Source organism: Onychostoma macrolepis, chromosome 02 (genome assembly GCF_012432095.1).
Source record: "Onychostoma macrolepis isolate SWU-2019 chromosome 02, ASM1243209v1, whole genome shotgun sequence".
Classification (NCBI taxonomy): domain Eukaryota; kingdom Metazoa; phylum Chordata; class Actinopteri; order Cypriniformes; family Cyprinidae; genus Onychostoma; species Onychostoma macrolepis.
In genome coordinates, this window is record NC_081156.1 from 11,805,605 (window position 1) to 11,820,283 (window position 14,679).

At 35.8% G+C, this 14,679-nt stretch overlaps 1 protein-coding gene across 1 annotated transcript in view; it reads left to right on the forward strand.

The window, feature by feature from the left end:
• Nucleotides 1-911: 911 nt before the first annotated feature.
• The window catches only part of ccdc18 (coiled-coil domain containing 18), a 30,704-nt gene continuing 16,936 nt past the window's right edge, over nt 912-14,679 (forward strand). Inside the window, 15 exon segments of the mRNA XM_058760157.1 lie at nt 912-1,216; nt 1,362-1,483; nt 1,755-1,914; nt 2,062-2,211; nt 7,680-7,789; nt 7,884-8,012; nt 8,154-8,250; nt 8,348-8,469; nt 8,998-9,131; nt 9,134-9,285; nt 9,889-9,976; nt 10,108-10,325; nt 13,847-13,957; nt 14,037-14,168; nt 14,254-14,388. Of these exon segments, the coding sequence (XP_058616140.1) occupies nt 1,383-1,483; nt 1,755-1,914; nt 2,062-2,211; nt 7,680-7,789; nt 7,884-8,012; nt 8,154-8,250; nt 8,348-8,469; nt 8,998-9,131; nt 9,134-9,285; nt 9,889-9,976; nt 10,108-10,325; nt 13,847-13,957; nt 14,037-14,168; nt 14,254-14,388 (1,839 nt within the window). The 5' untranslated portion in view covers nt 912-1,216; nt 1,362-1,382.

The window sequence follows — 14,679 nt, forward strand, 5'->3', positions numbered from 1 at the left end:
CAGGGTTAACCTTAAAATAATACTCAACACTGATTACTGTCAGACTTTCAAAATCCTTTGTCACTTTAAGATTATAATAATTTAATTTTAAAGCACAGCCACCACAAAATTAGACTTCAGAACCTCTTTCTACTTTGAGATCATCCTAAAATTAATTACAGATTTTAAAAAAAGAAAAGAAAAGTTTAATAGCTATGATCCTGTTTTTGAAATCAAATCTTTGCATAGCTTTGACAGGAAACACTTGCATCTAACAATGCCTTGGGGAAAAAAATAGTTAATCTTAAAAATAAAATGCACATAAACACTAATAAGGACATAAAACAGTTGTCAAATAAGCATGTGTCCTATTATGTGAACTGAAACATAGGTGTCTCATTTTAGAGCAGTCAATGCAATTTAATGCAGAAATCAGATAAATCTGCGCGTGTGTGTGTGTGAATATTAAGATGTAAGCACCTTTGAAATCGTTCACATTTTGATAACTGTCATTTAATTGCACACCTTTATTCATTAACTAACAGATTTATTTATTAACAGCTACCGTTATTTTGTAATTAAATTATGTAATGCTGTTACATGTAACTATATTTACTCCTCAACACTCTGCTGAGCATATTAATACATTAGCAAGAGAAAAAATTAATTCATAACACGCAATTAACAACATTTTATGGCCCTGCTAATTTATTTGCTACAATAAATAAATTGACGGTTAATGTATCAAGCGAACAGTGATTGTTTATTACAGCCAAAGATTTTTTTTCCCTTCAAATCTATTGACAAACTTTAACCTAACAAATAAACGAAGCAGCTGTTGTTAACATCATACAGAACAATGTAAATAAAAATATTATGAAAACAGCAGCAGTGAAACTTTAGCGCTATTCGCGCTGGCATTCGCGCTGGCACGTCAGTATGACGTCACGACTGTTGAGGACGGTTTGTGTCTCAGCCAATCAACTGAAGCGACGACGGCAGCGCGTTTTGTTTAGATCTCAGTGCAGTGAATGCTAGGCTAAATCTACTGGAAATAAGGCGTTTTCTGCACAAAACTGCTGTTTTGAACATGCTGATGAGCAGGTATTCACTAGTATAGAAATATATCGTCAATTAACCCACCGAAAAGCAGCGGAGAGCTGAAAAATGGTGATAGAGTTGCCGTTTGTTCCTTGACAACCTGTTGAATACATGAAATGAAGCCAAATCACTTGAGGTATGATAACTCATTACTCATAACCGTAAATAGACAACGCTGTAAATTAAAATGAGAAAGTGTTTAAAGCAAGAACTTACAGTGCGAGTTTATTGTTAGTTTTTAGCCAACTCCATTTAACAATTTTACTATTTAACATTTACAGGGCTCTTCATAACAGTCACCAATGTTCAAAGACAACAGGGGGTTAGTAGAGGATGTTTTTTCCTTGAGAAATCAGCTGCGATTAACCGAGAAAAACCTGCAGTCACTGGGGGAACAATTGAGGTGAGGCATTTAGTCTGTTGAGGATTGCTGAAATGCGTTGTGGGTTTTACTTGATGATAGCTCTTTCAGATATGATTCAAGATGCAGATTTGTGTCTTTTGTTCCCCTTCTGAGATTTTCTTAGAAATGTCACTTGGGCCCACGCGATTTTAAATGCATTTGCTTGTTAATTACTGTGATATTATACAGTACTACTGTTAAGTATGATTCTATTTCTTGTATTGTTAGCATTTCATAATTTAAAAAAAAGTTGTTCTGGAACTAATTTCAGTCAATCAGGAAATGACATCACTGGTGAAGATAATAACAGAAGTGCTGTGGACGGATTCCCAGGTCGTCTTACTTTAGAGGACCTTCAGAATCCTGATCCTGGACAACCAAGAGGAGCATATTCACACCCTGAGCAGAGGGTGTGTGCATGTGACTGCAGGGTAAGATGCTGTGAAGATATAGCAGATAAATTAACTGAAGTGTTGTTGCCTTTTAAATGCTTGTTGTTTATAAAATAGACCCGCAAATCCCACCGATTTGAAAAGTTTTTGCCTTATTTGAGCTGTGTTTTTTGTATTCATCTGTAGTCAGACAGAGACATGGAGACAGAGATGTCTGTACTCAGGAGGAAGCTTAACACCATCAGGCAGGAGAACACTTCTCTGGCGATGGAGAACAGGCAGCTCATCAGTGACATAGAAGCTGCTCAGCTTGAGTTAGTCAGCTCAAAGTCCAAGGTAATTCTCCTCATATAGCGACTGGTTATGGTGTCCGTTTATTATACTGTGTGTTGAGTTATTTAAGAGGTACACTTCTGTTAAGAAAGTTGGGGAAGGTTCGTTTTTTTTTATATTGTGAAATATTATTACAACTCAAATTAACTATTTTAATATATTTTAAAATAAGCGGAATGTATTACTCCAGTCTCCTGTGTCACAATCCTTCAGAAATCATTCTAGTAGGCTGATTTGATGCTCAAGAAAGATTTCTTCTTATCAATATTGAAAAAATTGCACTGCTTATTTTTAAAATTATTATTATATTCTATATAGTATGTATATAATATTACACATACTTTTTATTAGGGTTGCAAAAAGGTGGAAAATTTCCAGTAAATTTTGGAAATATTCCAGAAATTTTGCAAACTTTCCAGGATTTTTTGGAATATTCCTGTGATTTTTGGAAAGTTTCCAGAAATGTACCACCCCTTTGCAACCCTACTTTTTATACAGGATTTATTTAAACATTATTTTTAACATTATAAATGTGTGAACTGTCACTTTAAAAAAAATGTAATCTATCGTTGCTGAATAAAAGTATTTTCTTACTTACTCCAAACTTTTGAACGACACAAAAGGAGAATATCCTGGCCAATGTTCCTTATAATGAAAGTGAATGAGGACTGGTTCTGTGAAGCTTCAAAATAAAATTATTAAAGAAGTAATACATACAATTTGTTCTCTGTATTCCAAGTCTTCTGAAGCCATATGGTAATTCTGTGTTGGAAACAGGCCTAAGTTTAAATTGTTGTTTACTAAAAAATCTAAACATCCATCCAAGCAGTCCTTGGCACGTTCATGAGAAAAGTAGTGAAGTTAGATTCATGAACACATCTTTCTTTTGTGTTGATGATCTTTTTAACAAATCATTGATCTATTTCATAAAATGGGTCTGAATGATTTGTTGATGATTAAATGATTCCAGTGTTAATTTTGGCAGGCATTTTTGATTTAGTCTTAGTCTTGAGACGAAAATGCTTAATAGTCTTAGTCACATTTTAGTCATTTGAGTATTTCATAGTTTTAGTCTAGTTTTAGTCGACTAAAAGTCATTGTATTTTTGTCAACTTTTAGTCTTTACTTTTAGTCAAAGTGCAGTTAACAACATTTATTTTGGTAGCTATTTATGGAGCGAATTTTGTGCCAATATTCATCAAACAAATCCAGTGTTTTGCAAATAAACAATCTGCTTTGCAACGAAAACTCGTCTTTAAAACAAACGCGAACTGATTTGCAAATACAAAATTATTTGAGAGAAAATGCAGATGTATGGACAAATATGTATTGTGTGTTACAACTGTGAGACTCATTTGCCTTTTTATGACGAAATGTGACTTGATTTTCTCACAAATGCTTGCAGGCGGATTTTCTCACAAATGCAATCCAAAAACAGCAGATGGCGCTGTTGGTCAATTTACGCTAGTCTCTCGAGATCCGAAACACCTGTTTACCTTTTCAGGGAATACAGCAGACCAACATGAGTGGGGAACAGGTGAGTTTCTGTCTTACTATATCTATAATTAACCATTTAGCCTACGTGTTTTCACAAAGTGTCCCCACTACAATGTTAGTGAAATTCACAATAAGTGCTGTAAAGTTGTTAACATGATTGATTAGTTCAAAAATCAGCAGTGACATGGCTAAACATTTAACTAGGCAGTCTTTCTCTATAAAAACTGATCCATTCTCCATACCTCTTATCCTCTGTTGGATCGCAGGATATAGAATATATAGGCTACATATGTTGATACAATTGTTTAACTTTCAAAACAATGCAGGGGTATAGCAATATATTGTCACAATATATAGTAATTTTAAAATGCAAATGTATTATGGATAGCGACAATATTGTGTACCAAAAATGAAAGCTTAGACAATTTAATTTAGTATCAGATATAGTAATATCACCCAAGAGGTCATTAATTATTTACAAAAAAAAAAGTAAAACAAATCACATTATTTAGTGCAATATCTAAAACTTTTTAAATGTTATAACACTGTGCAATCATTTGTGTCAAATAATTATGTAATTTTGTAGCTAAGCAAAATGATGAATATTTCTCTTCTGGTGTCACTCTTGGCCTGTGAATTGGGGAGAAGGATCAAGTTCACGCTGATATAATACTAAATTCAGTGTTTTAATAAACAGTGGTTTACCAGTATTTAAGAATGATTTTAACAATGGAATGATTAGAAAATAATCTTTGGGGTCGAAGACCACGAAAATAACTAAAAATGCAGATACGAGTATTGCATAGTTTTAAACTGCAAAGGTTCTACTTTTATTGGTGTATAGTCTTAATAACAACAGAACAATGTGCTTTTCTAAAATAAAGAAAACAGGGTGTGTTCTCGTCCGTCTCTGGGAATTTTCTTCACTGGCACATTAATAAAACAACCTGAATCTCAGTGAATATGTGCCTCACGTACATGATACATATATGTATAGAAAGCTTGACATGTCTACTTTTAAACAAACCAATTCAAATTGAAAACAAATATTCTCTGATTAGGCCTATACAATCTGTATGAAAGTAAGGAGAGGTACAGTTTCTCCTGTAATGTGATCCCGCCTCACACTGAGCACTCTGTTCACATGTTAATGATCTGAGATCAGCCAGATAAACATGTAGATGCCCCTGAAAAATGCCATCAAAATGTCAAGCTTCATCATAGAATTTAGCCTACTTTCTTTTTCTGTGCGTTGGATGATGGCACGCTACACGGGTGAAGACACACTCTGGACAGCGAGGACTCTTCTCGGAGAGACTCAGATGACGAACGTTTGAAGAAAAGCCACCAATATAATTCCTGACAGTAGCATTTTATTCTTAACTTCATGAGTTAAAATGTTGCTCGGCTATATATAAAAAGCTACATATTTTGAGTTGGACATTTCCAAACAGGCTATTGTAAGACTAAAATCTGCTAGTATTCAGAGTAAAATATTGGTTGAAATATGAAATATCTCCTTACAGGCCACTTTTAGTTTTAAATGTTGTACAAGGCGTGCATATAAACTACTGTATGCTATATATAAACATAAATATGATAATAAACTATGATATCCCTTATGAAAATTAAAGTTGGTTTTACTATAGTAAAAGTGTGGTAACCATGTTTTTTTTTTTTTGCAAACACCATGGTATTTATTTAGTAAAACCATGGTTAATTTTCTAAAGGGATATCGATGTTTAGATAATATTTCGTATAGTTGAATCACAATAAAGCTCATCTGAACTTAAACTAGTTTGATTATAGTAGCCTATTTGTAATTAGTGTTTAGCCTACTCCTTTCAGTAGGTTGTCTATGTGTAGTTTTATACTTGTTTAAACTTTTACTGCAGAGGTAGCCTACAACATTTCTCTCCACTGGAGGCTATGTCTCAACAAAGCAGAATAACAATAAATCTTACTTGACCTAATGTAAAAATAACATTCATTTTTGGTACACAGTTGTCACGATCCAAAATACATCTGCATTTTAGTATTACAATATATTGTGACAATTTATTGTTATACCCCATGCATTTTTTTGAATGTTGAACAATTGTATCAACATATGTAGCCTATATATTCTATATCCTGCGATTCAACAGAGGATAAGAGGTACAGAGAATGGATCAGTTTTTATAGAGAAAGACTGCCTAGTTAAATGTTTAGCCATGTCACTGCTGATTTTTGAACTAATCAATCATGTTAACAACTTTACAGCACTTATTGTGAATTTCACTAACATTGTAGTGGGGACGCTTTGTGAAAACACGTAGGCTAAATGGTTAATTATAGATATAGTAAGACAAACTCACCTGTTCCCCACTCATGTTGGTCTGCTGTATTCCCTGAAAAGGTAAACAGGTGTTTCGGGTCTCGAGAGACTAGCGTAAATTGACCAACAGCGCCATCTGCTGTTTTTGGATTGCATTTGTGAGAAAATCTGTTTGCACACATGTGAGAAAATCCGCCTGCATGCATTTGTGAGAAAATCATGTCACATTTCGTCATAAAAAGGCAAATGAGTCTCACAGTTGTAACACACAATACATATTTGTCCATACCTCTGCATTTTCTATCAAATAGAGTTTTGTATTTGCAAATCAGTTTGCGTTTGTTTCAAAGTCGAGTTTTTCTGTGCAAAGCAGATTGTGTTTATTTGCAAAACACTGGATTTGTTTGATGAATATTGGCACAAAATTCGCTCCATAGCTATTTTATATGTAGTATTCAAACAAAAATAGGCATCAAATCTTCTCTCTTTAGACCAAATCAATTAAGCTTATGAGAAATTTGAATCAAGGATTGAATTTGGAAAAACTGGAATACATTTTCATTTTTTGGTAGAGATACAAATTAAACTCATTTTTCAGATACAGTAGCTTTACTTAAGTATACATTTATTTAACATCTTTTGTTGGTTAACATTTATGACACGGATAATTAGGAATGCTGTCCCTTTAAGACGGAAGGCATGCATACTGACACACATTCAGTTTTCATCCACCTGTTTACGCTCACTTAAGCCATAACTGACTGTATTTATAGGAGATACTCTGACTCTACACGATAGACACAGGACTGCTGTGTGTGTATTTGAGCGCTGAGAACTGATCGCGTGCTGTATGAGAACTGAAGAAGTGGAGCGTGCGTGAGAGAGAGCGCTTCTATCAGCGCGACTCCGCCTATCCCGCCGTCACTAACTTTAAATTAATCGACAACGAATTGTGACTCCCGGGAAAAACGGGACGTCTGGTCACCCTATCCCTAACCCTTCGGGTGCTGAGGCTATTGTTTCAGATCGTTAGTTTGCGTTTTGATAGCCTATCCGTCCACTGCGGCTGCCATACTGAGACTAGATACGCCCCTCATCTGATTGTAATCCAATGACAGAGACGCACATTTTGAAAGACAAGAAAGTTAATTTAGCATATAGGATGTATTTTGAATGTCCGGTAGTCCTCAAATAACATTTTAGTCCCGTCTCGTCTTGTTAATGAAGACGCGGCATAAATTTCGTCATAGTTTTTATCATCAGACATTAATTTTAGCTCGTCAACGTCTAGTCTTAGTCACAGAAAAAAGGTTCATTGACGAATATTTTTCGTCTTCGTCGACGAAATTAACACTGAATGATTCAGATGACTCACCTGGGGCCAGTTGCATAAACACAGCCACTATGTGAAGACTGTGTCTTAAGAACTAGTTAGTTTTTAACAAAATTTATTTATTTATTTATTTTATAAAGTTTGAACACCATACAAACAGCTTAGCAACATGTTTTAAAAACACTTTGATACCTTAAAGTTGCCAATAAATGAAAATTGAAAATGCTTTGTTTGCTATTGTTCTCTTTATGTCAAAACTCAATCCTCTGGTGACACAACAAACTCCTCTCTGGTTATATTGTCAACTGATGTTTGTTTGTATAGGTCCGTCTGTTGGGATCCACTTTGGGAGCCAGGACCTCCAGTGTGTCTCACATGAAGGAGCAGATTCTGGGTCTTGAGGCAGAACTGGAAACCCAAACCAAAGCTTTAGAGTAGGTTCATCTTCTCTACCACTTACATCCTCCTTGAAAAGATTCCGATTCTTTTCTGACAGATATCTGGAGCAGCATGTTCTTGTCCCTTCAGGGCTGCAGAGCAGAAGTTGGAAGAAAGTGAACAGACAGTGATGCAGAGTAACCGGCTGGTGGAGAAGCTCAGAGATGAGCTGAGAGTTGTTAAAGCTGAGTTAGCTGAAAGAACACGTCTGGGAAAACGGTACAAGATTAGTTACGCTGGTGAAAACTTTAGACTAATTCATCCTGGAAACAGTAATCAATTATCTCAAATTTACAATAAGTCTTTTTGTAATTCCTGAAAGCCCACAACTTAAATTCTGTGAAAATGTTTCTTTCTAAGTGCTGAGCAGCAGAGAAACCAAGCACTTCGAAATGCAGAGAAGCTCACAGTGACCTTTAAAGAATACAAAGAGGACGTTTCTGAAAAACTCAGGAAGGTAATTTAACATAGGAATCTTAAACTGTCATAGGAGTCATTCAGTAATTACTTCTTTTCCTGCTGTATGTATCGTGCATGTCCTGTATTTGTTGAAGGTGTTGGAGAGTGAGGGCCAGCTGAAAGTCAGCCTGATGGAGTGTGACAGGGAGAGAGAGGAGCTGGAGAGGAAGTGTGCTGAGCTGGAGAGAGAGAAGGATGGTCTACGTCACAACATCTGGTAAGAGACCATGCTGTATACTGATATAAACCATATACTGATTTGTGTTGTGGAGATATGAATTTCATTCCTCGATGGTTGTGTGTGTTTTAGTTTAGTTAGTTTTTATTTTTATTTGAAATGTCTCTTATGCTCATCAAAGATTTATTTGACCAAAAATACAGTAAATTGTAAAATTTTTCAAAATAGTTTTCTATTTGAATATTTTATTTTGTAACTTATTCATTTGATGGCAAATATATATACATTTATTTATTTATTTATATATGTATATTTGTATTTTTATATTTGTGTGTGTGTGTGTATATATATATATATTTATATAAAAATACACAAAAGTTCATAAAATATTAAGATTTTTTTTTACAGAAGATTTATTTTTTTTAAATTGTTTTTTACCCTATTGGCAATTTTTCCTCACAATTTTAATGCATTTATTTATTATCTTTTAATGCATATCATCTATTTGACTGTTTGGAAATGGTAAACTGCTCATGCTAGTTACTGCCATTTCTGTTCTCTGATCAGTGAGCTGAAGGAGGTTCAGAGCCGCTCTGAGTCTCTCTCCACTGAGCATGTGCAGCTGCAGTCTCAGGTTCAGCAGCTCTCAGATCAGCTGAAACGGCTGCAGAGGGAGCTAGCTGAGAAGGAGGCTCAGCTGCAGAGATGGCAGGGCTGAGGAAAGAGAACGAGGACCTGCGGCTCCTCACGGCATGTCAGGAGCAGAGGGTGGCTCATGCCCACAGAGAGAAGGAACAGGACAGAGCCGAGCTGACCAGCCTAGAGGGCATATTGGACTTACTACATCTGAGAGAGGTGCAGGAAGACACACACACACACACATCCTAAATAAAAGTAATTGCATTTTAAAATTTGTATTGCTTTGTGCACATTTAAAGGGATAATTTACCTAAAAATGAAAGTTCTGTCCTCATTTAAGGCCTGTTTACACCAAGAACGATAACTGTTACGTTAACTATATTTGTGTCTACACTAATGGATGATAGTGTTCTATGCCACTATGCTTGAGCACTTTAAAGCAGAATGGATTCTGAATGGCTGTCAATGTTTTTATCGTTCATCAGCTGGGGAAAAAAAAAAAATCTTTCTGAAAGTGATTCCACCAACTGTCCTTTGTGTTTGTATGGTTGTAGTTGTGGTGTGGACTCTCCCCTGCTCTTTTCTGCTTTGTCTAAACTATATTGTTATAGTTATCATTCTTGGTGTGAACGGGCCTTTACTTACCCTAATGTAGTCCCAAACCTGTATGACTATGTTTTATTCTGTGAATCAAAAAAGAAGATATTGGAATATTATTTTCAATCATTGAAAGTTATGGGGTTTAAAACATGATTTGACTTCACTGATTTTAGTTCAAAAACAGTTCTCTTCATGACTGTGGAATGACTTGTGTTTCAGAATCGGGAGGGTGTACTGTGTGTGAACCCTTGTTTGCTGCCCGACTTGTCTTACACAAGCACCACTGAATCTCTCAAACACAAACCTGGTGAGCATATAACTTGCAGCACAGGATACTGCTGCGTTCGTGAGACTGTCCACTTTCATTTATTCATGCAGTTTTTTTGTATTATTTTACTGGACAAACTGTTACTTTAATCTCTCCCCCTGTTCATATAGGTGAACGCTATCAGAAACTGTTGGCGGTGCTTCAGATGGTCGAGAGGGAGAAGACCCGGCACGCCAGTGCCGCACAGGGCCTACAAGAGAGACTGACTAGAGCCCAGGAGGAGATCTCCTCGCTGCAGACCTCTATCACAGAGAGATCCTCTCACTACCAGCAGCTCCACAACCAGCTACTGGACAAGGCTACACAGGCCACCTCCTTAGAGAAAGAGGTTAGTGACCCTTCAAATCAGTCTTTCCTGTGCCAAAACAGTGTCACAGTAGTTTTGAGGGGTACCATGAAAATTTTTGTATTGAATTGTCTTTGCTGGCTGCATGTAAAAAATGTGAACTTGAAGCAGTGAAAAAATAATCACAAATACTTGAAATTTATTTGTATGTTTATGCACTGCTTTTGTGATTCTTGCTTGATAATATAGTTAAGTCATGTAATTAATTTATAATCAAAAATGTAATGTAATCTGTGATCTGTTTTTATAACATTTGACTGTAAGTAGTAGTATAGAAGTGAAATTTCAGTACCAGTGCAGAAAGTATTTCATTATTCATTAAATATTAACTAATTAAAGGGGTGGTTTACTGGTTTTTTTCTAGGCTTGATTGTGTTTATGGGGTGCAGTCTAACATGTGTTCATGCTTCATTTTTTTAAAAACGCATTATTTTTCATATAATTTACCTTTATTCCACACCGCTCTGTCCCTTCTCTGACAAACGCCTCGATTACTTCCTGTTTTTATGAAGCCCCTCCCTCAGAAATACGTGATGGGCTCTGATTGGTTAGCTGGCTCAGTGTGTTGTGATTCACTAAACCGCCGAGCGTGCGTCTAAATGTCCCGCCCCTCAGCTCAGCGGCATGTGCTCCGGTTGTATTGTAAACAATGATTTATAACAATATAGAAACGTCTATATTGCGTATCATTTTGAGCCCGATTGAGACGCAGAGGATATTAGTGAAGAGGATCGCGCAGAACCTGTGCAAGCACGGCTCATAATGGTATGTTTGTTTGTTTGTTGTCTCATACCTTTAGATACGCTGTTATTATGCTACTGCTTATGTTAGCTTTTAATATACGTTTTTTTTCTGATTAAAGTTTTAATACAGTACGGCAACCGCACAGGCGTACATGTATAAAGCTTCTCATTGCTATATGAAAATGTATAATTGGAACAGTTTGTTGGAGCTGATCTGACGATCTGAATGAGAGAGAGAGAGAGATGCAGAGCAGGGCGACGCCAGGAACAGTATTAAGAACGGCTGTTTTAGAACATTAATTTTGAAACTTGTGAATCCATTAGAATCGTTAGAAGACAGAATCGCGATTCATATATGAATAGATTTTTACGTGCACCCCTACTTTTCTCTTCCTCTTCTCTAAAGCAGCACCTCTTCCCTTCCTTACATGTTCCCGAGGGCGGGGTTTATCTGGGTCAGTGACGTATCAGACCCAGGAAGTAGTTCGTTGTATTCCCTTACCAGCCTTTTTTGTAGGCATTAAACTTCCAGAATTTTAAAAGACGATATCTCCGTTTGCATTGAACTTTCAGCGCTGCAACTTTGCAGATGTTGTTTATGCTCAAACAGCAACATTACACACTAACTAACATTTTAAAAAAGTGAAATTGCAATAAACCACCCCTTTAAACAAAAGCAATGGCATGTTCAAAAGTTTGGGATGAGTACGTTTAAAGTCACCATGAAATCAAAATGCGAACACAACTTCGTTTTATACCAAATTCAGTAAGGATGCATGAAATTGATTAAATGTGACCCTGGACCACAAATCCAGTCTTAAGTCGCTGGGATATATTTGTAGCAATAGCCAAAAATACATTGTATGGGTCAAAATGATCAATTTTTCTTTTATGCCAAAAATCATTAGGATATTAAGTAAAGATCATGTTCCATGAAGATATTTTGTAAATTTCTTAAAAAACGTCATTTTTGATTAATAATATGCATTGCTAAGAACTTCATTTGGACAACTTTAAAGGCGTCAATATTTAGATTTTTTTGCACCCTCAGATTCCAGATTTTCCAATAGTTGTATCTCAGACAAATATTGTCCAAACATACATCAATGGAAAGCTTATTTATTCAGCTTTCAGATGATGTATAAATCCCAAATTGATACTTAAGACTGGTTTTGTGGTCCAGGGTCACAAATGTGAATTTTATTACATAGTAAAAATCTTGTGAATTATTGAAACATTTTAGAAAACAAAGAAACATTGCAAAGGAAAAGAGACTTTACAAATTACTGAAATTGTAAGCATAATATTATAGTACTTATTATTATATACATATATAAATGTGTTTACGCACTCACACACACACACACACACACACACACATATATAGATAGACAGACAGACAGATAGATATGCTCCTGATGAGATGGCGGATTGTGTCCTGGTGGGTCTCCTGCCAGACCTGGATCAGGGCAGCAGTGAGCTTCAGGGATATCAATTTGTCCAGTTAGGAAGCATAAGTGAATGTGAATCAGTTTCTCCTGCGTTGGTGCAAATGAAAGTGACAACAAGAGTGTTAGCGAGGCAACAACAGGACAACCCTTTAAAAAGGAATAGTTTTGCAGGTGGTGGCCACAGACAATTGCTCTCTCCTTATCCTTCCTGGCTATTTTCTTTTAATCTGTTGAGGACAAACAAGGGACTCATGAACGGCTATCACAAAAAAAAAAAACAGTTGTGGATAATCCAGATAACAACACAATATTAGGAATCAAGTGTATGTAAACTTTTGAACTTAGTTATTTTTATGCATTTAACTATAATTTTCTTTTGTGGACTATATGTAAACATCTTATGTGAAATATCTTATTCATGTCAGTACTAAATAAAACGATCCCTCTTGTTTTGGTAAAATAATTTACATTTTGCATATACTGCAAAGTATGTGTAAAATTTTGATTACAACTGTATATATCCAAAAAGTTAGTTTGGTTGTCCAAAGTGACACCTATCACTCTTAGCAGGTCTCTAGTTGGATCAATCCAAGGAAGTCTGTATTTGAGCCAGTGAACTCTTATGAACTACCTTACATTGTATAAGACCTGTGATCTGTGCAAATAGATGAGGAGAGGCCCTTGTCCAAAATTCCCATATTTAGAAATTAAGCCTTTAGCAAAAAAAAAATGTTAGAAAGGAGACCCTGATCCCTCCAATAGGCATATGCACCATCCAGAATAGAGGAGTGGAACGAAGGATTAACATCTATGGCGGAAGACAGGGATAATTTGGAAGCCGTAATTGTCTATTGTTCTAATGAATCCAGAGTAGTGTAGAGCATTTATTCACAGCCTAGTAATACAATAGAAAATTAGTGCGGGCCAAACCACCCATATTCTTTGGTTTTTGCATTTATTTTTTTTAGGTCCCTGAAGTCTTACCATTCCATACTAATTGAGAATTAGAATTATCCAATGTGGAGAACAGGGATACACTTAAAATAATATAAGAAAAACTTTATTTCTATTTTTAACTTTTATTTTAATTTTTTTTATTGTAATAATAGTTCACAGTATTACTGCTTTTACTGTAACTTTGATCAAATAAACGCAGCCCAAATTTGTGACCATAAGAGACGTTTAAAAAATCTTACCAACCCCAAAATTTAAACGATAGTTTACCTTACAAGTATTTCCCTCCAATTAACTATTGTTTTGAATTTTACAGAAGTGTAGTAATCTAACTGAGCAACATTCTGTTCATTAGCTAAAAAAGAAGAGTTTGCGTGTGACTGTCCTGGAGAAACAGCTGCAGGAGAAGAGTGCTGCTTATTCACAGGCTGTAATGAAGACCAGCCAGCTTGAACAAGACCTTCTGGTAACATATACACACAAAGCAAGTACTGATTTCAAGATAAAACTGCAAATCTATACTCTGTGTTTCTGTTTTAAATAAGGAAAAGGCTAGCAGTATTCAGCACTACCAATCAGTCTTGAACAAGAAACAGAGGGAGTATCAGCAGACTATAGAGAAAGTCAAGACGACACAGTCACACAAATGCAAAGAACTGGAGGATAGAATTGAGGTGGTATGTATGCATTTGTGCGTTTAGTAATTTTATTGCACTTGTAAAAAAAAAAAAAAAAAACAGTGTATGTGTGCGTGTGTTTCAGCTACAGTTGTCTCTGGCTCAGAAACAGACTGAACTTGAGGAACTAGAACGAAATGTGACTGATCTTCACACAGAGAAGCAGCAGTCACAGCAGAGAGCTGCTCTTCTACAGGCTGTTGTAGATAAGCTCACTGAGGTCAGATCTCGCTTTTTATGCATACTCATTCCATGAATACAGTGGGCTTCCAAAGTCTGAGACAAAATTAAAAATCTGAATCCGAATTGGTCCGAATGCATTGATATGCTGTTTTACCTGCCTTATTTACCTGCCTATGCACAGCCAATAGCGAGAGTTTGGGATGTGGCTACTGTACTAGTAGGCTAAGCCAGATGGTGTTTTAGCTAGTATGGAAGAATAAAAAGATTCCTTTACAGAACAGATGTTAAATTTGAACATTTTTCAAAATAAACAGAGATAGACAATGTT